Below are 23,940 nucleotides of genomic sequence, written 5' to 3'. Positions count from 1 at the left end.
CAGCAATTTATCAGAATTACTTGCTAACTTAAGATCTGTTGGGGCTGGAATTGATTGAATGACTTTATACTTCAAACAACAGCCGCCTGGTGGCTCCTTGTATGATATAGTGTATCTTTCAGTTAGCAGAAGCTGCCTTAGTCTGGAGATCAACTTCTCAGAGTTTGTAAACTAATGAAAACTGAAAGCTATAATTTGTCGTATGCTTAAGTAAATTTTGTTCTATAATGATGTTGCTTTTGCCAGGACAAGGTTTTGTTTAGTTTTCAGAGCCCATTATAATGTTAACATTGCTGCTCTAATCCATTTCTAAAGATGAAATTGAATGTTATTCTGATTTTCTCCGCCTCAATGGTATCAGGGTGAGCCTAGCTTCCATTTGTTTGGTTTTATCATGTGTGTTGGTGCAACAGCTGCAAGGGCACTCAAATCAGTGGTTCAGGGTATTCTGCTTTCTTCCGAAGGGTAATAATTCTATATTCTGGCATACCTTTTGCTATGCCAAAGATATTGCAGGAGTTCCATTCCTGTTTTGTAAAATATCACTTAATGTTTCTGAATTTTTTCTTTTGTCTTGAAGGGAAAAATTGAATTCTATGAATCTGCTTCTTTACATGGCTCCTATAGCTGTAGTACTTCTACTTCCTGCAACACTATTCATGGAAGAAAATGTTGTGGGCATCACGTTGGCCCTTGCAAGAGAGGATGTCAGAATTATTTGGTTATTGCTGTTCAATTCTGCACTTGCCTATTTTGTAAATTTGACCAATTTTTTGGTCACAAAGCACACGAGTGCTCTGACTCTTCAGGTATTCTTACCCCAAAAAGTGCTCTTCAGTTTATATTGTTATTTCTTTTTAACCATCTGGCCTAAAATAAATGTTGAACTGAGTGATAGTAATTTGCACATGCTTACCATCTAGAAGTTGAGTAGTTATACCTCTCTTGCAGCTGAATGATACTAGTTTGTTCTAAGATATTTGTTTTTAGCTATTGGTAAACAATGTGCAAGCTTATACACAAAGTACTGTCTTCTCTTCTCTTTCTAGAGAAAATAAAGACCGTTGAATGAGTAAGGTGAAGAGCATGCTGTTTGTTTGAACAGGAAGGAAACAAAAAGAATATTATTTTTCTAAACTTTTTTAGTATTTCGTTTGGAAATCATGCATCTCATCCACAGATACATGCCAGCCAACAGCCTTGTTTTGATGCACATTTAATATTTAAAATTTGAAATTGCATTTTTTTTACCTGTTCTTTGTGCTTTAAGTAGCCTCTTTTTCCGGAAATAAAATATATGGTGCATTCTTCCTCTATAAAAATTCAAAAGGGAACAGAATGCATTGTACCTTCAAACTCAGGCTATAGAGCATCATGAGTTTGATGCTTGTATACTACATATCAAGTACTTGAAAACTGACAAGTCTAACTCAATTTTAGTGGCCTGTGAATGTTTCATATTAATATGATGAGACAGAGCATTTGTATTTTCAATTTATCATAGGTGATGTTCTTAAGACTAGCTGCTAGTATATAGCTGGGATGTATAGGAGTGTGCTTTCGAAAGTTATCAGAAGCCTGCTGTATGGAGGAGAGAATTGGAAGCTGTGGAAGCCTGTGAATGTTTCATATCTATCTTGATTGCTAATATGATGCTCGGTTAATTCAGGTCCTTGGAAATGCAAAAGGAGCAGTAGCAGTCGTAGTTTCCATATTGATTTTTAGGAATCCTGTCTCCGTCACAGGGATGCTCGGATATTCTCTCACAGTCTTTGGTGTCATCCTCTATAGCGAAGCCAAGAAGCGGACTAAATGATAGTGTACTGGTAAGCTTCAACCACAGTACCTGTCTAATTTGTAATATGAGGAGGTGGAGCTGTCTACAATCGCCAATTTGGTGAATCTTCAAGCATTCGTTGTAAGGATTTTTCCATCAGACCTACTTCTGGCCAGGAAACTGAAGACAGCAGTGGGAACCTGTACCAGCAAACAAACACCTGATTAGCTGAGAAGTTTAAATAATTTTCTAGCCTTGGATTTCCAAAGAAAATCATTTTTACCATTATATTCTTTCTGCAAGAACAATCCGATATATAGTTCATGTTATTGTATTTTTGTTACATTATTTTTACATCAATTAATTAGTGAAAAATGATGGGGATTCTACAACACTGCCCCAATCTTCAGTTAGTGGCTCAAGGTTTTATGTGTTTGGTCGGTTTGATCGTTTCTTCCTACCCTCCAAGTTTCATAGCAGAACAGGTTGGCGGAACTTAATTAACCTCTTGAACAGCTTCATCACTCTGCTTATTCCCCAACTTTACACTTCCCTGTGAAATAGAAATAATAAATGCTATTGCCCCTTTCTTTAAATCAGAAGAATACTCGATAAATATTTGCTTCCAACAAAATCTTGTGACGCAAGGAACTAAATTCTAACCGGATGGAGTTTGGCTAGACATAAACACCAGGCTGAACAATGCAAATGACATTTAAAAATATTGATTTATTAGCATCTTGTGAAACTTTGACATCCCATAAATCATATGAACTATATCAGTAGTACACCCCGCTGGGAAACGAGGACATGGTTTTCTTTTCCAAGAGAGAAAGAGAGATAAGCTTAAAGGCATGGAGATCAGACAGAAAAAATAGAAATCATAACCAGACAAACCAGTACATTTACACAGACAAAGAATTAAACACATTTCAAGAATCTGGAATGGCTGTTGCACGTTTGATCAAATGGTTGTAGCTCCCTTTTTCCTTGAAGAGCTGTGAAAAATGAGGTTTGCAGTAGAGAATGCCGTCTAATGTCACATAGTTTGATGGAGATAGAGAGCATCCGCCGTGAGAACACTTGAAACAAGACTTGTGGTAGCTTTGGTTTTTGACAGTCACCTGCAAATATTAAATGCAATAAGATAAGTAAATAAAGCCATTACTGATGATGCATCGCTGCCAAAGTACGTGAAGCATGCAACCTTTCAATAGAAGTTCCATTCTCAATTCATCAGTACCAAAAGCAAACTGCTGTACTGTGGACCTTAGTTAGCCATCCAAATAACCATTCTAGGAAAAAGATCCTCTTTTAGCATTCTGGTATACCATTGCCTTTGCCAAACAATGGCTTAAACAAGTACAAGGAATTGGTGATTAGAGTTAGGTGGTGTCGTAACTGGTTCTATTTTTTCTTGTTATGGTAATAGATAATGCAAAAAGGTTTCTAGAGAGTCTTATGTACCTATTAGCCCAGATTATTAACCTTGACTTTCCTTGTTCAACTGGATTCTATGCAACGCTGGGCTATAGGGGCAATCTTCGAGAACATCAGCAGCAAATTCTAATATCATGGCTTTTACAACAGAGTTTGGAAAGTAAACGTTAGATGAGAATGGTTATTCTCCTTTTAACTACTGTAAGTGCAGAAATCATGAATGTAGGAAATAGCCAGCTCAGAACTCGGAATTAAATGTTGCGAAACAAGATGCTATTGAAGTCATCTAACTTTATCTTCTCGAGTGGGTAAGCCGTTTTACCACAAGTAGCACATTTGTCTTGCGTCCCAGAACACATACCGGCAGCTTTGCTAGGTGATCTTGTCTGGATAAATACATCAAGGAAATAAGAGCAGAGGGCACTGGACCAGCATGGTGAAATCTTGAGGGTGCTTAGTTAAAACTGAGAAACTTACCAGCTCTGGGGTCTTCTTCTCAGCAACCTTTGCAGCTGTAAAAGATTATACTCATACTATTTAAACACAAAAGGAAAATCTATAATCAACTATAGGTGAGAGAGAGTTGGCCATGGTAGAACAAGGCATACGTGATTGAAAGTTCTTGCTGAAACTGCGGCTTTCTTTGAAAAAGTTGAATAGAAATCGCTTTTCAATGAAAATGAAGCCACGGCATGCCCTCCATTGACGAGTAATTGCTCAGCTGGGGAAAATTGGACAATCATGAATATAAGCAGACACAACAGGAACAGAAGTTAACTACTATCATCTTTGTTCTGGAAAACCATACTGCATCGCTGACTTCCACAAACACCTTATGAAATTGTTATTACTGATGAAAATACTGCCCGCAACAGTTTTTCAACCAGTAACATGTACTGAGATCATCCTCAAATGTTTTTTAGCAGTTTCTCTTAGTAACAATTTCACAAATCAAGAATACACAGACTAGTATGGTTCAAAGATTAAGACTTGATCACATTCAAAAGTTTAAACAAGGATTCTTAAAACAAAAACCAACAATGTGCCAAGATTATTACATTCACACACAAAAACAATACTTTTGTTAGAGCAATGCTTCAAAAGATAAAGCAGAAACCAGTAAAAGTAACTGGTGTATACCTTCAGAGTCCCTTTGCAATGAGAGCATTTGAAACAAGACTTGTGATAACTAACTCTATCAGCAGACAAGGATAAACAGTCTTCTCACAGGTCTTACATTTCTGTTGTGTGCCAATAAAAGACATTGCTCTATCAAGTCAACACAATGGCAAACAGATCTGGGCTTCCAAGTTTATGTTCCTAAATGCTTTGTTTACAGCTTATGTTCAACTGTGAAACAACAAAATCAACAGCCATTATAATGCATGATTACGCTTTGTTCCGAGAATCTTGAATATAGAGAACGATCTATATGCATATAAACAAACAGGAATGACAAAGAATGGAGTCTAACAACACTTGGTCAAAAGCACATACCTTGGAAGAAGAAAGGCAGCCGATCAAGAATTCTTGATCAAGGTCAAGTTCGAGCCCAGATCAAGAAAATGGCTGAAATTGGTGGTTTGTCGCTTCCCACGTAGAGTGTGTGTGGCATATATATCGTATGTGTGTATGTATGTATAGGTGGAGAGAGACGGGATGCAGTGATAGATGGAGAAAGGACATAAATATCTTCCCTGGAAAAATATTTGCAGTTGCACCCCCGTTGACTCGTGCAAAAGGATCAACTTTCTCTACATTTGGCACTCTTTTTTATTTTTCATATTTTTTTCTGTGTTAATAAAAGTGAAGAAAGATTAGAATAATAATTATAATTATAATTTTTGTTTTTTTCTCTTAGAAATAATTTATCAAACACATATATCAATTTTTTTTCTTGTTTTTCCCGAATTTATGTTTTATTTATATATCTAATTTTCAAATCTTGAGAAAGTTATTAAAAACTCTTGGAGTGATTTTATAATTTAAAATTACTCCCTTACCTAATCACAAAGACCAACTCCTTAATACTTTTGACTAATTTTATCGTATTAAAATCTCAGTCAAAGTAACAATTTCATATTATTAATTTAAAATACTATTTTTTCTTTTCATAAGATTTATTCTCAATTTTTTTGAAGACGGTATTATGAAAGTTTCACAAATTTTCAATGTTTAATTTATTTCAAATTAAATAACGTCTTTATTATTATTATTGGAACAGATACTCTCATTACACTCTTATTACACAAAATCAATATGACAAGGTATCCTATTTTGAGGTATCGAGTTCAGAGAAAAAGGCCAAAAAAATCATATTATGCTAACTATAATCTTTAAAACATCATAATAATTACTCTATACTTTTAAATCAAAAGAATTAATTTCTTTAGTTACATCTTTATAAAGAAAAGCTGAGATTAATATTTTCTAATTCTTAATATTTGTGAACTAACGTATACCTTTGCAATGAACAATTTTATACAACAATAGAGAAAAAAAACAAATTTTATGGTATAAATTAAATAGTAAGTCAATTATCTGATCAACTTATGTATGAAAACCCGTTTTGGCCATATTCCTTGTTCAGTTGTTACTTACTGCCATATAATATAAAGATGTTCAAGGAATTCATTACGCTGGATTCTTTAATACAATCTTTTTAGTCTCTTTAGCTAATCTCAATCTTCTACTTTTAGTGAAAGTATGATTTATTATCACATTAAAAATTTCGAACTTAGTCCACCTTCAACTCATAAAAACATTTGTTCCAAATATGATTCAATAGTAAGCAAGTCGAAAATCAAAGACGTTCAACTGAATTTTTTGTGGAAAGAATATCGGAAGGAATCTGCAAAATAGGTGATTGCTTTGTTGTATGGAGATATAAAAACTAAAACAAGAGAGCATGTGCATTATGATTTCATAGTAAATTCTAGCAGGAATCTAATTCGTCAAATTTGAATCAATTATATAGCAAGTGTGATATATTTGTAAGAAAGGTAACCAATCACATAGCACTTGCTCTGTGATTTATTTGATTCAGTCAAATTTAGTTGGAGTTGGAATTTTCCATAATTTCACTCTCATAGAAGAATTACACCTATTTATTTTGAAATTAACTCAACTTGAAATTTCTATCATGTGAATTGTTGCGATTATCCTGAAAAGTCCAACATCTTATAGATATGACATATTACAGTTGCAAAATGTACTTAAAATGAAATAGAAGATGGAACAGAATTTGGAGTCCGAAGCTAGCTACTGCCATGCATTAGCCGAACCACGTACTGTTTTTGGATTCTAAGTTTATCGTCACCCGCCATCAGAATTCAAGAAGCAGACTGCATTAGCGACTTCATTATAACATGGTGAAGTAGGAAACTGATCTAGCACGTACATTCATCAAGAATCTACCAAATGATACTGGAATCCAACTTTTGTTTGGGATTTCTATAACAAAACTTACAAATGATGAACCAATTGGTCACTCTGCTAATTGCAGTGCTCTTCAAGAACGTTAATATCAGTAACAAGAGTACTGAATTCACCTTTGATTAAGGGACTAAATCTATTAACTAACAATCATTGAAGATCTTGAGTAACTACTACCAAATTCAGGATGAAAAACACTTAAGATTTTCACCAAGGCTGCAAGAGTCTATTCCCAGTTGGGCAAAAGTCTACAATTTTACACTAAAGAAACAGCAGGACACTCACCAAAGAAGCAGCTACTTCAAGAACCATCTTCACCCATCTTTTATCATTTCCTGTAACCCTTGTTGAACCTGAGAGATCGAAATTGTACTTCATAGTCATATTGGGATACATGATCCCCCAATGTTGCCCTGCCCCTGTAACTCCACTCATTGCAGCACCGGTCGTACCATTCTTATCATTCTTGTGAGTCGAATCAACCTCATCAAACAACTGATAAATGTAGGCCTCAGCCACCCCTTCTTTCCTCAAAGGTGTCCCCAAACCAGACCTCAAATGTGTCACCAGCCCCTTTAAGTACATTTCCGCATAGTTTCCAGCTGCCTGAGCCTCTGCTTCGCTTGGCCACCCGGTCTCTGCCACAATCACCGGGATATTCTCATGCCCAGAAACCGCCATGGCGGCTACAACAGCGTCAACCATCATGTCGAACAAATTCCAGTACCTGACTCCGGTGATTACGTCGTCCCGGAAATTAAACGGATGTTGTTGGAACAGCACATACCCAATTGGGATTTCGGAGTTGATTCTGTAGACGTTGTAAGGGTAGAGATTGACCAAGAAAGAAGAGTTTGTTTCGTCCAAGAACTGAAGCAATGGACGAATGATCAAAGACCCGATGGGTTCTTGGAACTCGGCGGAGGAGGGGGGGAACGACGTCGTCAAGATGTCGATGAAAGAGAATGTGGTGGAGACAGAAATTGTTCGAATGCCCAGGTCAAGTAGGGAGAGGTGGAGGTTGCGCATGGCGGGGAGGAGGGCGGTGGATGGGTCGAGGGTAAGATCGTAGGTGGCGGCAGTAGTTAGGACGTCCGAGCCAGCGGAGATTAGGGAAATGTGGGTGCGGGGGTGGAAGGGGAGGACGTGGGAGTGCAGCCAGAGGGTGGAGGCGGAGCGGTTGGCGGCGAAGGACTGAATGAGATGATTGGGAACGGAAAGGATGAGGCTGATGTTGGTGTAGGCGAAGGCGCGGACAGCAGCGGGAGTGGGGTCGAGGAGTCGGACGGCGGAAACGCGGCGGGATTGGAGGGTGGATACCACGTGTTCCGGTCCGGTGAGGTTGGGGGTGGAGAGGTTGCAAGTGACTCCGAGGGTGGTGGCGGAAGGGGTGGAGACGGCGGCGGAAAGGAGGATGAGGGTGGTGATGCAGAGAAGCAATTTTGCCAGAAAAAACATCTTTGCAAATGGGTATTTTTGGTTTTCAGAAAAGGGGTTTATGGCGGGGTTTAGTGTGTGATGTGCGTGTGGATGCGCATTGCGCAGTCATGCGTATTCTAGCTCGAGTGGAGCCGCAAATTCAGTTATTTTCGCTGGAAGAAGAAAGGGAGAGACAATAAGCTGTGTCCCGGTGCAGGGAATCTCTGGTGAGGGATCATGCAGAAACTGCCGTATTTCATCACGGTTTAATTATTTTATCTTAATTTTTTTTAAAGAAATATCAACGATTTGAAAAAAAATAAAAAATAAAAAAATGTCGAGTCACCGGCGTTGTCCGCCACTCACCACCAACACACATTTTTCTTTAAAACAAATAGTAACAAAAAGTTTAAAGGCTGGCTGTCAGTCTTTGAGGGTTTTTTTTTTTATATTATGTATATAATAATTTATTTTGATTTATAAAATAATACTTATTCAGCAATTTACATCAATATAACAACAATAATTCAATTACAATTACTTATATAGCGACCCATAAATATTTAACTACATTACAATATTTATATTTATTACAATATCTGTAATAATTAATTATAATTTTTAACATTGATTATAATTACAAAAATATGTAAATTTATAATTAAATAGTTATAATATATAATATATAAATATAACAATGATAATTCACTTACATCAATGTAGGATCGCAAATCATAAATAATATTAATATTTGTAAGAATTAATTATAAATTTTTTAATTAATGTTAGAAAAATATTTAAATTTATAGGCTTGAACTTGTACTTGTGTTTGAAACTTTCAACATTGGTTGGATTGCAATAAGAAGGAAGAAGGAAGGAAGACAGGTGGTATGATTAATTAATGCAGAATTGGATTGAGATTACTTATTTTATATTCCTAACAGTTGAAGTTGTTTCATATGAACCCAAAACTTCCCACATTTGTGTGTTAGATTAAGAATGTAATAAAATTTAAACTCATTTTCTTCATTGTTTTTGTTTTTTTATCAAAAGCCCACTATCCTCACCCAGTTGAATTATAGCCTCCGTAGTCATCCATTCCGCCAGAATTTTTAGTTTTGAATCACTGACAAGTGAGGAGTTCCTCTTGGATGGTGATTCTGCTGCTGCGTTTGAACCTTTTTTCTTTTTCTCGATTTTTCATAAGATGATTTACATTGCAAAAACTGATGGTTATTATTGTTGTTGTTTCTTCTTCGACTTCTCTCTTTTTTTCCTTCTTTTTTGGGGCATGATGGCGACTACGGTAAAGAATTTCCATCAATTGTATCTTCTCGAATACTGTGAAATTTGGAATGTCAATATATCGGTTACTGCTCTTTCTTTCTGTAGCATATTGCTGGTACTGAAGGTTACTGGAAGTAAATGGTGAAACGTAAAATAGTTCTACTTAATTTAGATTATGTTACGTTTGTTTTGTGTAATTCTATTCGGATTATGAAGCTAATCTTTTGAAGGCACTGAATATTCTAACTTGATCCCGTGTAAAACAGTGTACAAATGGGAAGCAACGAGGGGAAGCTTAGTCAAGTGAAAGCCCATTGGACACCTGAAAATCATGAATTGTTCATCAGACTTGTGCCTTGAACGGATGTCCTTAGGAACTAGACCTCGTACACATTTTACTACAAAAGGTTGGAAAAATCTTATGGATGCATTTTACCCCATAACAGGCCTGAAATATGATAGGATTCAGCTGAAGAATCACTGGGATATCACCAAGAAAAATTGGAATATCTGGCATAAGCTTATTTCTAGTGATAGTTTGAGATGGGATCCAGCCACCCAAAGCTTGGTGCCAGTGAAGAAGGATGGGGGGAATATCTACGGGAATGTCTCCTTACTTTGCTGTTAATGTTTTTTACTGATATATCAATTAGAAGTAGTTTGCATATTGTTGATGATGTGTAGTGGGATAAGAAAATGTTTTATGCTCCATGTGTTACTACTATTTCACATCGGATGGAAGAGGGATTTAAGCGGCAGTAAGACCCAAGGCTCACCTCTTCCTAGTGATGTATCTTTTCAGGTTAAAACTGTGGGGTTTTGTCCAAAGTGGACTCATAAGGGCGTTTGATCTTGATGGTTAAGAACACACCACATCACCTACTGCTATCTTTGGGAATAAAGCAACGTCCCTTTCCCAAACCCTTCATTTGGAGAACATATGATGTTGAGTGTGTTGCTACCGTCCCACAATTGATGGAGACGAGGGACTTGAACGGCATATAAGCCTTAAGCCTCTCCTCTCCCTAGCAAGATGCTTTTAAAAGAAAAACATGGAACTCCATTCACAACGGACAACACCTCATGCAAGGACATGTGCTCACGATGAGCAAGTGCATGCTACATTACTTTTGAAAATTTGATGTCTAATGTTGTCTATTAAGTGATGGTCTCAATTACAGGCAAATCCAGAGGCTGCACAATTTCGACATAAGGAGCTCCTATTTGCTGACAAGTTGGACATTGTCTTTGGTGGAACCTCAGATTCTGTTGTCAGAGAAAGACCTCCACATGGGAAAAGGATCAATTGTTTTACTGGTGCAGAGCCTGCTACTCGTCATAGGAAACACAACTATGCAGCTGAAAAAGAACCTCCCGTACGAACTGGAAAACAGACCAACACTTTGTTACCCGTAGCAGAGCCAATTGGTGCAAGGCCTGATGGTAATATTGAGCGTTGTTATGATGCTGTTGAATCAATGAGTGCTATTATGGTTCAATCTCCCCCACTGAAATTCTGCTATAGTATTGAGGAATGCATCAAGTGTCTCGATTCAATTGAAGAACTAGAACAAGGAAGTGAACTATACTTGTTTGCTTTGGATATATTTCTGAAGAAGGAATACAGGGAAATTTTCCTTAACTTGAAGAAGCCCAGCACAAGGATTGCATGGTTGGAAAGACTCCAGTCCATTGGTCCATCATTGTAGGTAAGTCCCCAGTTGGGAATAGGATATGACTCTTCTTTGTACAGAATGGTAGCGATTCCTGACAAGGGAGCTAATTTTTCTTTTCTGCTCACTGAGAATAGCGTAGGAGTTCTCTCATAATGAAAGTAAATTGTTTCCTTCATAGTTTGTGACCCGTCGGTACATTGTAGGATAACTTTTTTTGGAAAATTTTCATGCTTGGAAACCTTTCTGCACCACATTGACATGGGATATGTGCTGAGCACCATGTTCTCTACCTTTCTACCAAATACCAGTTGCTGAGTTCTTGCGTCCATAATATCAAAGGAAGGTGGTAAATGATGCTGAGATTGAAGCATCAGAGGCCATTCTTGGTGCATGGAACAGCTTGTTCACCTGACTTCTAAGGCCAAATATAACCTGTTTGAGAAACTGGGGAAAAAAGAAAAAGAAAGTGACTTTTCAACTTATAGCTAAATTTGAGTTTTTTCTCATATGTTCTGTAGCAGTGATTCTATTTTCATTCTCCTAAACGAAACCAAAATACAGAAAAAGAGCAAGAAGCATAATTAGATGCGCTCTTGGATTTTATATCAAACATGGGGACGTTCGGTTTGTTTTCATTTTTATTTCTAGTTTCAAGCGTTTCTAGTGGGATGAGAATGTTTTATAGATTTTTGTCTGATACTTAAAAATATATTTGGATTGTATATTTTCAATCATAAATTTATAGGTGTGAAAACTGAAAATTTGTCTAACTTTGAATTTTTCAACTAGTAATTTTATAAATATTGTGTAGGTGTTTATGATTTAACTTTTATATTTTAAAATTATTTAGTTGCAAAAAAATCCACATGACAAGACGACGTGTCTTGTCATGTTTGTTTGTTTGTTCTAGCTGCCCATTTAGTGATCAACTTATTGTCACTTCAACATATTCTCCCGACGCCTTTCCTTCTACACTTTCACTACCAGTCTAAATTTGTCTATAATCCGCACTCTTTTGGAAGTACAAGTTTTGCCCAAGTCAGCTCAGCGACATTTTGATCTCCCATAAAGAATTGGCTGACAACATTTGCACAAGTGGGAATTACATTTTGTACAGAAAGTGGATTGTTTTTCACAGAATTTAGTCTGCAAGGGGAGTTTTTCTACCGCAGACTTTCGACAAGCAACAAGCAGTTGCCTCATAACAACAATACTAATGACGAAGTACATAATTTTAACCTGGAATGGCCGCTTATACATCGAGATGCATGCAATATGCATCAGAAGAGAAAGAACAAGTACATCGTATTTTCACTGTAATTATTTACTCTTCTGGACGTGACTCTCAACATGATTTTCCATGCTGTGTCTGAACATAGGGCTTGGAAACTTGAACATGCGATTGCCTAAATACGGGCCCCTTAGAGCATCCATTCGGCTGCTAATAACAGCTATAATCCGCAAGCCCTCTCGTTGCAATATAATCCTTTGTCCCGATATATATTCTTGAAAACTCATTTGCATTTCGTTCTCTTTTCTGCAGCAGCAATACATATAGACTATGTAATTAAGGAGAATATGTCAACCTAAGTAGACAAAGAAAACAAGATAGCATCAATTATATTACATAAATTTGTCTTCACACTAATTTGCTAAAGATTTATAGAAATAATTATCATGTTACATATCCCTAATCCAAAACATGTTCCTATTTATTTCTTGATAACTTTCTAGTGGCAACCTATCAAATGATCAGAAAGGAACACTTACCTCATTATAAGGGAAGACCAACCAGGACATCCCATCGATATAAGGTATTCTGCCATAGCACTCCGTAGTTTCTCAGGTTTCCTTGAAAACAATATCAAGGGCCACCCATCAGATTGAAGTTTCAGGTACAACTTTCTGGCAAAAGTGTGCCTCAAGTAATCTGGATCTCCACTGCTCCCATGCAACAGATCTTCGTTGATCCTGTACAACAAAAGAGACAGGCCCCTTTATTACTTTCTTGCCTCACCATATTATGTATTTGGGATATAGGCCCAAGTACATGCAAAAGGCCATTCTTTCACTTTATCTATATTTACTTGTTAGAGCTCAATCTGTTATGTTCCTCTAAATCCCAATAATCTGTCAGAATGTCAATGTAAGCCAGAGTAATACTACCAATAAAATACGACCCGGTACCGAACATTCCATATCTATTGATGCATAACAGGATATCAATCAGCAAAAGGGACGCAATTCAAAGCAACATTGGAAAAATCACATAGCATAACAAAAGCATATTAGCATGCAAGAAAATATGGCAAATAGTATGAATGGATTAAGTTCATGCGAGAGTTTTTATTGCCAACTGATTTTGATAATCACGTGCATTTCAGAATTGAACTCCAGCATGTGACCATTCAGACTCTTCTAGAAAGCAGGAGGGGATATAGACTCACGATGCATGCAACATAGGCTCCAGAAACATGCTGAAATTAGGAGGAAATTACCGATGCATCAAATAATAAGAAAACAAAGTTTCTGATGCCAAGTCATCAGCATCGATGAGCACAATGTCTCTGCTGTCAACTTGTGGTCTTACACTGCCAAAGAATTCTTCAGCGATCCCAACTGTAATATTTAAATCTCTTCCGAATTGACCTTCTTTTACATATAATCTCTCAACGTCTCGGCATATTGCAGGTAATGAATCTGCATCTAAACTGTTCAGCTCTGCATGCAGAGCAAAATATCTGCAATAGTCATAGTTATCTTTATATCTGTGCATTTCAAGAATTCCAGAATTCCGACTTTCACATGAATGTAACATTACAGCCAGTGCAACCAGCAGGGACAACAACGAGACTCCAACTGTAATGAGTCCAGAAACAAAGACCATAGCAGCAAAAGACGACATGAAAATTCCAGTCTCTGTGATATGACGGCTTCCCATTTCTGCAACAGGCCAAGGAAAATATTTAACACCTCATTCATGCAGAGATATGAAAAGTTAATGCATAAAGGATTATGTGATCAGCACAACTGACAACAATAGAAGCACAGCAAGTTGTATTTTAGAATTACAGAAAAAAAGCTTTTGATCGAAAAACTTCAAACCATTTCGTTTCATAAATAACCTTCCATTAATTAGATCCTTCATAATATATGCCACCTTATGCTAGGTGACACAAATTTAAACCAACTAGATAACCCCCATGCTCATAAAAAATCTGATATTATGATTAAGTTTAGTACTTCTCATAGCTTATTAAAGTGTACTTCTTTCTGAGGCAGAAAAACTACCAAAGAGGATGACTTAAGAATTAATGATTCATGCCTGAACTCCCTCCACGTAAAAGACTTTGAGCAGAGTATTCACGCTCCATTTCATGTCCATAGGTAGACATACTGTTTGAGTACTATATGTAGATCAAAGTATCATTTGCCGGAGAGCCTTAATACCCCTCTTGATATTAATCAATTTCCCTGCATCAGCAGTAAAATCAACTGATTCATACCACAACCTCCTCATAGTTACCATTTAGCAACCCTTGAAACAAATTAAAAACTTACCAGAATTTTCATCACATCCCGACCAGCAGAAATTACACATTTCAATTTCTTTTCCTGCAATATGTCAAAGATTCAAAAGTTTACCACACCCAACCAGTTGTGCAAATTGTTCAGAAGTATAATACTATATCATATACTTTAAAACACAAGTACCTCAAAATCAATCCCTCCTATGATTGATGCTTGATCCCTTGTCTCAGGATAGCATCCAGCTCCAAGCTGCCAACCAACAAAACTATGAGTTACAACTGCTCATCCCACCAAGAAACAGAGAACACGTGATGAAATCAGTTGTAGAAGCACAGAATTCAAGTGGGTTTCTCTCTTACATTTCACAAAAATGGAAAAACGGAAAGAATAATAGCAATCCTGTTTAGAGAAATAATTGACAGAAAAATGATATATCAAAAGGTGGATGACGTCCTTGATTGAATCGGCACGGGCAAGACCCAGTTACATTGACAGCCACGACTATCAACAGATCCTAAAATGCGTTAAACAGAGTAAGCTTTGAATTAACGCCATATGAGATAAATATCAGACCAATCATGAATTAGATACAAAAATTGAAAAGTTCATGCTGATGCAGGGTGATGAAGACGTAATACTACTTGAGAACGACGTCTTCTTGAAGATTCCTAATAACTGAGATAGATATAGATAATTTTCCATTCTTATTTGTTGCTTCTACAGATTGGATTCTTGATTCCATGATGGTAGCGGCCCGGGGAAAGTGAAGCGCAGAAGAGGCATTTTGTGGAAGTAGACTTGTGAATTTGACCACTTTGCCCACTCCAAGTTTCCAATTAAGATAGGTTTAGGCTTGATAGAATTAAATATCATGAAAAACTAAATGATAATTAATACCTTATATTATATAATGTTTGTTCTGAAGTATTGCATATTGGATATTTTATATGATAATATAGTGTGATTTTTGATTGAAATGATTATAATGTATAATTAAATGGAAAAAGTCTATAAAGGGTTTCCATTTTTAAGGTATATATATTTTTATATAGTAGTTTGTGAATTGTTTAAAAAAAAAACCCACTAAATTACTTACTGAAATGCAATTGCTTGAAATATATATATATTTTTTTTGTCTATATTTATATAAAATCGAAATTGGAAATACGTATTCAATTAAGTAATTAATGATAAAAACTCAAATATTTTTCAAATGCCAAAAAAGAAAGAAGTACTATTTTTTATTATTAAATTATTATAATTTAAAATATATTTTTTTAATCATGCACAAGCTTCACAAATAATAAAAAGGAAAAGTTGTATAAAATTAAAAACTCCTTGTATTAAAAAAATAAGCAAAAAATCCCCTGTGTTTTTTAAAATTTTGCACACTCTCTCCTCGTCGATTATTCGACTTAACGACATTAATTTTTTGTGATTTTTCGTTATATCCTTATATATTATAAATTATTGCTATTATAATGACAATTGAATCTTCTATATCTTATCAGAACCATAAGATCTAATCAATTTTAAAAATAAGCGGTTCAAATTTTATGTATTTTAAAAATATATTAAGATAAATATATGTAAATTAATCATATATACGTATGATTAGACATGGTAAATAATTTTATCATGCCTAATCACACGAACTAAACGAGACCTTGCACACTCGATAGATAACAATTGGATATCGAAGTTATATATTTAAGGAATGATTATAGGGTCCTCTCATGATTTTGTGTAATTACACGTATAATTACATTAAATTTTAAAAAAAGACGATGTAATTATCCCTATATTTATTGTTCCTAATCTTTTCTTTTCATAATCATTGCCATTAATTTCATTTTGCTTTTATAATTAGCATGCCTAATCATAGCAACATCATACATTATTGATATATTTTATGCAAAAAAGAATTATTACATACCCCTAATTATTTTATGAAAACCACCAACAAACATATCAAATATAAAACTTTCATATACTCCCAAACAATTTTTCTTCTTCTTTTATTTTTTTTCCCCTTAATGTAATTGTCATGTATTTTGAGTGAAGGGTGGTATACACACGTGGGTAACATGGAATGGTGGATCTAGAACACCCCCTGATCTTGGACTAGTAGTTGTCATTGCTCCTCCCAACTCACATGAGAATTATAGTTCCATAAACACATAAATAGACTACTCTAAGTTCTACTATAAACATTTAATAACAATTTATAGGTCTGCTAATCCAAGAGTTGAATTCTTCAGTTTACTTTGTATTTTATTTCTTTTTTCATAAATTAAATTTGAGTAATTTCAATTCTGATTACTATTTTAGATCAAATAATGCTTCCGAATTGTACACAACTCTCAAATTGACTAAGAAAATCGAACAAATTGATACATTCTTGCCCGATAAGCTTATAACTATTATCAATCTATGGTTAATCACAATCATTTAATTAGAAATGATTCATTCTTATCGATTGAACTAATTTATATTGAGAAAATCAAACAAATTGATTCATTCTTTCCCGATTGTGCAAGTTACATAGCATAAAAAGAAAAAAACCAGAGATAACTGTAACTTTTATTGCAAGAACGTAGGGAACCATATTTTTTTGTCTTGTGTTTGATTTCTTTCCTCATTTTCGGCACTAATTTAACCACCTGTCAACCGGTTTCGTAAGAGGAAGTTCCCATTAGAGCACATGCTTCTTCAGTCAAACTACGAAAATAAAATCTTATGTACAAGAACAAATTGCATCTTGTACTAAAGTAAGATGATCTCATGGGTAAATGCATATTGTGCTAAACTGAAATGATTTCTCAATAAAGGTTGCAACAATTTGTATTCAAGTAAGTGAACGATCGGTCAAGGAAAACATACTCATGGTTCGGACAATACTAAAGTAGTCAATCCACTGCAGAAGATTCAACTCGAGGAATTCCTAGGAACATGAGATAAAACTTAACAATCTAGAACGAATTCTCAAGGGAAACATTATAGGATCAACATCTTGTTTCCATCTCCAGAGCAATATCTACTTGAAACAACTTCTCAGAATCCTACATCCCACTTCATTGTATCTCGTACAAATAGAGAATAAGGACTCGATCAATGGCATTACATATATACATGTAATGTTATATGCATAAACATGTTAGCCCAAACACGATATCAAACATAAACTAAATTATTATCACCATCAAGCAACATAATTACCCTTTATTTGGGAAGAGCAAACGGAACCATACTATTTGGGGATCAATGTCAAATAAGTATTTCATAATCTTAACAAATAGTTCAATTATTACTCCCTCCGCCACAAATAAAACAGACTCTTTCTATTTTGTGCTCAAATGGTCATTTCTCAGTCTTCACTTTTTTGTAAAACTAAACCAGCAGCCTCAGATTTCCAAAGTTTCTGCAGGACAAATATGTAATTTCCACCCCCTAAGCCGTCATTGGCAAGTGTCATGGGAGAGAAATGAACATACATAAAGGGAATTGTCATCAACTTTACATTGAAGAGTGGGATGACGCATGAGCAAGACAATGATAATATGAACTTATAAGCTTTTGAGACTTGTAGCAAGAATGTCCTGAACAACCCAGGAGAAAGATAAAGTTACACAACTAAAACTCATCAAACATGGATCCCAATTCCTCCATTGATGTCTGTCGCATCAATCAAATATCTAGGACCCCACAGAAGACCTTGTACGTTGAAATTAGCTTAATGCACATAAATGTTTGAAACACAACCTACTTACTAAGAATGAGCCCTTTAAGCAAGAGTTACCAAAGCAACATCATCCAGATACCAGTTTCACAACAATGCAGAGCAAATTGAGAAGTATAAGAGGAACTCTTAAGTACTGGGTTGCATATATGAGACCAAGAATCTGCCCCTTGAACGAGTTTCTTTTAACTCCAGAAAACTCTTGGAAGCTCCATCCTCTGGGAGCAAGGAACCGGTCTTCATTCAGTATGGCCAGTGAATTTGCAAGAAGCAGGCAGCCCTCTAGCAGTGTCCACAACCCCATTTCCTGCATTATAAACCTATTCAATACTCTCTCTTTTTCCAGATTCTTTCTACCATTAATACACTTTCTTCTACTTATTATAAAGTTTTGATGGATGGATTATCCAGAGAGCTATACATTACAGAACACTAACATGTATAACGAGCATCTAAATACTACATTAATAATAACCAGAAGAATAATAATTCATTTAGTACTCTTCGACCCTCAGTTAGGATCCAATCTATTCAATGTTCACGTGTCATGCAATGGTATGATAAGCAAACATTTACTGTAATAAAAGCAGTCGTAAGCAAACAGTTCACCGGATTAAATCATAATTCAAGATTTCCGGTTTTAGGCTCCAAATTATATGAACCAAGCTGAATTCCACGACCTGAACAGAAACAAAAATAAAATTCTTTTGGCAAATGCAATCTTTTTTTAGACAATTCACATATCAACTTTTACCTCTTCCCTTTTTCTCCATATAAATGCTGAAATTACTCGAAACACCAAAGGTAAATCCCAGAAAACAAAGATGTTCAAATCCACAGAGTTTTAAGCTGAAATCAAAACTGCTCTGAAATCAGAAGACATCCAAAGGCAGATAAAAAGAGCACGAAAAGAAAAGGACTCAAACATTAACGGATTAAGGCGAATCGATGCTGCATTTCATCAACAGAAAGACTCTATAACGTACAATAAAGTCTTTGTCGTTGTTTCAATGAACAATTTTTCTAGTTACGGGAGTGGAAAGAAAGCATCTTACCAAGAATAACGGAAGAAAATTGACGGATTCGTTGCAGGAAATTTGAAGGCTTATGCAAAATCAAGAAAGATCGGGAATCACTCGACTCTTGAGGAAAATCTTCCAACGATTAGCGTGGAGAAGACCTGTTTCCGACTTTATGGCTCAATGGGCTGATGGGATTTGGACTTGGATTGACCATACACCAAATCTCTAAATGGCCTGATGGGTTTTGGACTTTGATTGACCATACACTAACTCTCTAAATGGGCTGATGGGTTATAGTTCCTACTATTCCTCACGTTTTATTATAAGTATAAAAGTGTTTTTAAATGTAAGGGTAAGTTACAATAACTTTCTTTAAAATTTGGTATAATTATAAATAAATATTCGTCTAACAATTAGTTCAATCTATTAATTTACATTAGATTTTCATCCATTTTTTGATGGTGAACTAACTAAAATGTCTTTACGAATTAAGAACTATATTTTTATAATTTTGTTTGTTTTTTTATCGACTAGATGATAATCTTTTAATAATTTTTTAAATTTTTTCATCAATCTCGTTTGATTTTTTTTTTTAAAAATAGAGTAAGGGAAGAGTTTACAATTTCATACCTCCATCAAATGATTACATAATTTCATCAAATATCAGGAGCGTATCTATAATTTTTTAAACAACAAAAAGGTATTCGTAAACAAGTTAAACCTCAAAAGTTTATTGTAATTTATCCTAAATATAAATATAAATTTTTAATTATATATGAATTATTATATCAGGTATATTCAAATGTATCACAGGTGTGAATATTTAATTTTAAATTTTAGAAACTAATTATGATATATATATATATATATGTTAATTGAGTTTAAGAAGAATGAAAATTTTTGAAGAAATTGTGAGAAATTAGAAAAAAAAAATGTGACAGTTGAATGAGAGGGAAATGGAAAGTAGAGAAGATAGAGAAAAAAAAAATGAAAAATTAATTATAAAAATAAAAAAGATGACAAGAAAATCATACTATTGAAGGCTCCAGGTGGGTGTTTCTCAATATATAAAAAAAATAATTTATGAATTAGTATTTTAAAAAATAAATTAACTATCAATGAATATTTTTTATTAGGGATAATTCCATTGTTTTCGTATGAGATTTTGTACAATTACATATTAATCTTCTATAATTTTAAAAATAACATGTATTACTCCAACTGTCCAATAAATCGATCACTTATTAACAAACTTTACGAAATTTACCAACAACAATCCACATTTACATTCAATGACTTATGATAAATTTATTATAGGACAAACAAATATTTTATAAAAAAATTATCTTATACATCTACACACACTAATATATGTGACAAGGTAAATACCAATGTGTAAATGCAAATAGGGTAATTTGGTTGAAAATATTTATTTGACATATATTAAATAGGTAATAAGTGAATTGAAGGCAAATATGAATTTTCATTCAATTTTTTTGCTGATGATAGCAAAATACTTGAATTTTACTGACGAGTTGATCTATTTTATTGACAAAAATAAGTATAAATTGTATTGAATGTAACTTTTTAGATTATAAAAAATATATGTGTAATTATATCAAATTTTAGGAGAAGCTCGTATAATCATTCTTTGGGATAATTACACTCTCCTCCCTGTAAGGTTTGGTGCGATTGCACGTAAATTCTTTATAATTTAAAAAATCACATCTAGCACCTCAGAGATTTATTTTTATCTAACAAATAAATTCTTTCGTTAGTCAAAATTCACTGAATTTACTGATGTTAACAAAGACGTATGAGTGTAATTTGACCATAAATATTTATTCGACCTGTAATAAGTCAGTATTAAGTAAATTGGAGGTAAATTAGATTTTTTTTGTGTTAATATAAGTAAATTCGGTGAATTTTGACTAATGAAGAAACTTATTTGTTAGACTTAAGTAAATAAGAGTGCTAAATATAAATTTTTCATATCAAATGAGATTTACGTATAATTATACAAAATTTCATGGGAGATTAATGTAATTATCTTTTTTTTTATGATGTCATGCCAAATTATAAATTGTTAATATTATTTTTTATATTCATTTTTGTTTTTCAAGTTATAGTTTTCGATCGGGAAAAATGAAAAGTAAACCATTTATTTCCTATCAATGAAAATATGAATATCGATATCTTCCCTTAAGTGCCTTTTATTCTCTTCAGAACAATTACTGATTAAATTGGGGACCAAATTGCAAATCACGCAAAGCAGCTAGCATTTCTTTTCCGTCCTTCCAATTCATTCTCACTTCATTCCTCTTTCGATCGCCAATGGGGATGGCCTGATCACGGAGGAGGGCATCCGATGACCAGACCTTACCACCATACACGTCGCTCCCTCCGCACGCAGTATACTGTATCAATCGAAAGCTAAGTTCCAAATATTTGCACAATCTTCGGCCATCTCTCGGTGAAGTGAAAATCGAAACCAAAGAAAGCCTCTGCTTCTCCTCTCTAATCTCTGCTGCTTGTGATTCGATTGAGGTACTGTTTATTCTTCTTTTGATTTATTTGGGGTTTTTTGGATTCTTTTGTAATTTAATTGGTTGAAAGAAGTTGGAGATGAAATCCTCCGGCCGATTTTTCACGATTGGTTTGATAGCATCGTGGTATTCGTCCAGCATTGGGTTTTGATTACTAATTATGAAGTTCGAGAATTTATGGTTCTGTTTTGGTTTTCTGTTAGTTGGACATTTTAGTGAATCTAGTTACACCAAGTTTCTTGATTCTGTTTAACTGCATTTGTTATCGTCTACGAGGTCTGCACAATTTATTTTTTCTTTTTTTTTTTCGTGTTTCCTTTTGGCACTCACGGGTTTTTATTTCTTTCTTTACAGAAGAGTATCTGACCCCTTGAATCTGATTTAAGAAATGACGAAAGTCAGAGATAGAACTGAGGATTTTAAAGATGCTGCGAGGCGAGCGGCATTGAATTTGGGATATAACGAGGTTCGTTTTGTGTCTTACTTTTGCCGTACTTTCAGTCCATGTTTGAATGCTAGGTAGTTCTTGATTATCTAAGTCACGAGGCTTTTGGCAAAATCATGGAAATCCTTATGTATTGATTGTGAATATTTTATCTGGGTCGTCTTTTTTATTTTTTATGGAACTAAGTTCTGGGCATAATGGCTTATTCATACTCTGACCTGCAATTGTTGGCAGTCCAAAACCGCAGCCATAATGGCATCTTTTATCATGCATAAAAGTTGGGAAAGATCAGCTTTTACCAAGGCAGCATTCACGACGGTATATTTTTTATAGCCCTCAAGGATGTTTAATTGGTTTTACTGACATGTAACCACATAATTTGCTAAACTTTTGAGTTGATATATGTTGCACTTTATCTGCCAGCTTGAAAGCATTGGAGCTCTAGAGCAGTTCCTCCAGAAGCATAAGAAGGATTATGTAGATCACCACCGTACTACTGAACAAGAGAGAGATAGCATTGAGCATGAGGTAAGATCTCATCTTCACTATTTCCATTGCTTTATCAAAACTAAGGCATCTGTCCTGATTTACATAAAGTTAACTAATTTTTAGTATAGATCTCTATAGATTCTTTTTTCTGCCCATGCTATGAGTGACGCGTTTAATTTCCTTTAATGAAGATGGTTAATGATATGTGTTCTCTGTCATTCTATTTTTGTCAATAAAATCTTTTAAGGAGCATATATGTTGTTTTTGAGAGCTAATAGCTTCATCTTCTTTTCATGCAACATAATGCTTTTAGTGTATTGCTGCAGACCCGCCTGATTACATTCACAACGTCATCGAGCCCTTTTAAAAAATGCTTGAATTGATCTCTACTTAGTACTTATTACAGAATGCATCTATAATTTTGGTTTCCTTCAATGTGTATATGTAGCTTGTAGTGAGGTGGCAGTCATAAAATCAATAATTTGTCTTCCAGTCTGATTCTTTAAGTTTCTTCAACACATGGGTTGTTTATCTATTTAACATCCAAAAAGAACCTAAAAGACCAGGCCTTAAAACTTTTACCAATTTAATATTAGACATCATGTGAAATAACATTTTGATTTCAAATATGTCTTACCAGGTAACTCTTTTGAAATTTATGTAAAGATTTTCTTTTGGATGCAAATATTACTTGGGTAGCATGGTAGAAAAGTAACCTCATTGCAAGATGGTACCTGTGTTAACATTCTGCAAGGTTAATAAATCAAAACTTTTTCGTTAGTAAATTGAAAGTTCAATAAAGAATTGGTCAGTAATTAGAAGGTTTAATTAGTGATAATAAGAGAACAATTGAATACTAATAACAGTAATTTTGTTCATTAGAAATTTAACTAATTATCATAATAAAACCAAAATATAGTTAAATGTGGTTCTTATTTACTTTAGCTGCAAGCTGATAGGTCAAGTACTCTTGTACCTCTTAGCACTCTTGTATGATAAGTCAGGTACATTATTGAGGAGTGATTGCATCAATGTTAAAGTCTTGCTGCTGATTGGTAGAACATGTCAACTGTTTTGGATATTACTTGACTTTGATTTTTTATGTATTTACTATGCCACGGTCAATTCTTGTCC

The 23,940-nt window shown here is 34.6% G+C and overlaps 7 protein-coding genes across 14 annotated transcripts in view; 3 read left to right on the top strand and 4 right to left on the bottom strand.

Annotated features, from left to right (window-relative positions):
• The window catches only part of LOC105167090 (probable sugar phosphate/phosphate translocator At3g11320), a 3,397-nt gene extending 1,211 nt beyond the window's left edge, over positions 1–2,186 (top strand). The window contains exons 3-5 of one of the 2 annotated variants that reach the window (XM_011086663.2): positions 362–465; positions 581–809; positions 1,670–2,186. In XM_011086663.2, the coding sequence (XP_011084965.1) occupies positions 362–465; positions 581–809; positions 1,670–1,816 (480 nt within the window). In that variant the 3' untranslated portion in view covers positions 1,817–2,186. The remainder of the gene's footprint in view (positions 1–361; positions 466–580; positions 810–1,669) is intronic. The other variant, XM_011086664.2, reaches the window with a different exon arrangement.
• LOC105167089 (LIM domain-containing protein WLIM2a) lies at positions 1,941–4,985 on the bottom strand. Its single transcript, XM_020695409.1, is given in 8 exon segments — positions 1,941–2,901; positions 3,245–3,603; positions 3,695–3,729; positions 3,826–3,889; positions 3,891–3,938; positions 4,358–4,425; positions 4,428–4,567; positions 4,715–4,985. Coding segments are annotated over 6 exon segments (405 nt in total). The 5' UTR covers positions 4,483–4,567; positions 4,715–4,985; the 3' UTR covers positions 1,941–2,901; positions 3,245–3,468.
• Positions 6,537–8,280, bottom strand: LOC105167088 (glucan endo-1,3-beta-glucosidase). Its single transcript, XM_011086661.2, has one exon. The coding sequence runs from the start codon at positions 8,108–8,110 to the stop codon at positions 6,914–6,916; it is 1,197 nt and encodes a 398-aa protein (XP_011084963.1). The 5' UTR covers positions 8,111–8,280; the 3' UTR covers positions 6,537–6,913.
• On the top strand, positions 9,083–11,592 carry LOC105167087 (L10-interacting MYB domain-containing protein-like). The gene is given in 3 exon segments (XM_020695334.1): positions 9,083–9,921; positions 9,924–9,963; positions 10,542–11,592. Coding segments are annotated over 3 exon segments (798 nt in total). The 5' UTR covers positions 9,083–9,689; the 3' UTR covers positions 11,068–11,592.
• LOC105167086 (uncharacterized protein At2g39920-like) lies at positions 12,088–15,382 on the bottom strand. Of its 5 annotated transcripts, XM_011086657.2 has the most exons (8): positions 15,207–15,377; positions 14,925–15,079; positions 14,749–14,814; positions 14,596–14,649; positions 14,360–14,508; positions 13,533–13,977; positions 12,805–13,005; positions 12,088–12,571 (listed from the first exon to the last, which is right to left on the bottom strand). In XM_011086657.2, the coding sequence occupies exons 5-8, from the start codon at positions 14,427–14,429 to the stop codon at positions 12,355–12,357; spliced, it is 933 nt and encodes a 310-aa protein (XP_011084959.1). In that variant the 5' UTR covers positions 14,430–14,508; positions 14,596–14,649; positions 14,749–14,814; positions 14,925–15,079; positions 15,207–15,377; the 3' UTR covers positions 12,088–12,354. The 5 variants fall into 5 exon arrangements, with proteins under 5 accessions (XP_011084959.1, XP_011084962.1, XP_011084961.1 ...); XM_011086660.2 differs by having other exon boundaries at positions 12,088–12,620; positions 14,925–15,382; XM_011086659.2 differs by having other exon boundaries at positions 14,326–14,508; positions 14,925–15,378.
• On the bottom strand, positions 18,100–19,514 carry LOC105167085 (immediate early response 3-interacting protein 1-like). Of its 3 annotated transcripts, none has more exons than XM_011086654.2 (3): positions 19,360–19,500; positions 19,059–19,153; positions 18,100–18,611 (listed from the first exon to the last, which is right to left on the bottom strand). In XM_011086654.2, the coding sequence occupies exon 3, from the start codon at positions 18,606–18,608 to the stop codon at positions 18,375–18,377; it is 234 nt and encodes a 77-aa protein (XP_011084956.1). In that variant the 5' UTR covers positions 18,609–18,611; positions 19,059–19,153; positions 19,360–19,500; the 3' UTR covers positions 18,100–18,374. The 3 variants fall into 3 exon arrangements, with proteins under 3 accessions (XP_011084956.1, XP_020550943.1, XP_011084955.1); XM_020695284.1 differs by having other exon boundaries at positions 19,059–19,165; positions 19,360–19,498; XM_011086653.2 differs by lacking the exon at positions 19,059–19,153 and having other exon boundaries at positions 19,360–19,514.
• LOC105167084 (syntaxin-81) overlaps positions 21,593–23,940 on the top strand; it is a 4,359-nt gene continuing 2,011 nt past the window's right edge. The window contains exons 1-4 of the mRNA XM_011086651.2: positions 21,593–21,873; positions 22,227–22,338; positions 22,552–22,635; positions 22,741–22,845. Of these exons, the coding sequence (XP_011084953.1) occupies positions 22,261–22,338; positions 22,552–22,635; positions 22,741–22,845 (267 nt within the window). The 5' untranslated portion in view covers positions 21,593–21,873; positions 22,227–22,260. The remainder of the gene's footprint in view (positions 21,874–22,226; positions 22,339–22,551; positions 22,636–22,740; positions 22,846–23,940) is intronic.

Source organism: Sesamum indicum, linkage group LG7 (assembly GCF_000512975.1).
Source record: "Sesamum indicum cultivar Zhongzhi No. 13 linkage group LG7, S_indicum_v1.0, whole genome shotgun sequence".
Classification (NCBI taxonomy): domain Eukaryota; kingdom Viridiplantae; phylum Streptophyta; class Magnoliopsida; order Lamiales; family Pedaliaceae; genus Sesamum; species Sesamum indicum.
This window is presented reverse-complemented; position numbering and strand designations above follow the sequence as displayed.

Coding starts and splice junctions, on each gene's coding strand:
- LOC105167086 (XM_011086656.2), bottom strand. CDS start 14,429: ATGTCTACCTATGGACATGAAATGGAGCGTGAATACTCTGCTCAAAGT. Junction 13,978..14,359: donor TTTACGTGGAGGGAGTTCAG/GCATGAATCATT, acceptor GGCCTGTTGCAG/AAATGGGAAGCCGTCATATC. Junction 13,006..13,532: donor TCTTATTATTTGATGCATCG/GTAATTTCCTCC, acceptor TTTGTTGTACAG/GATCAACGAAGATCTGTTGC.
- LOC105167085 (XM_011086653.2), bottom strand. CDS start 18,608: ATGGGGTTGTGGACACTGCTAGAGGGCTGCCTGCTTCTTGCAAATTCA.
- LOC105167088 (XM_011086661.2), bottom strand. CDS start 8,110: ATGTTTTTTCTGGCAAAATTGCTTCTCTGCATCACCACCCTCATCCTC.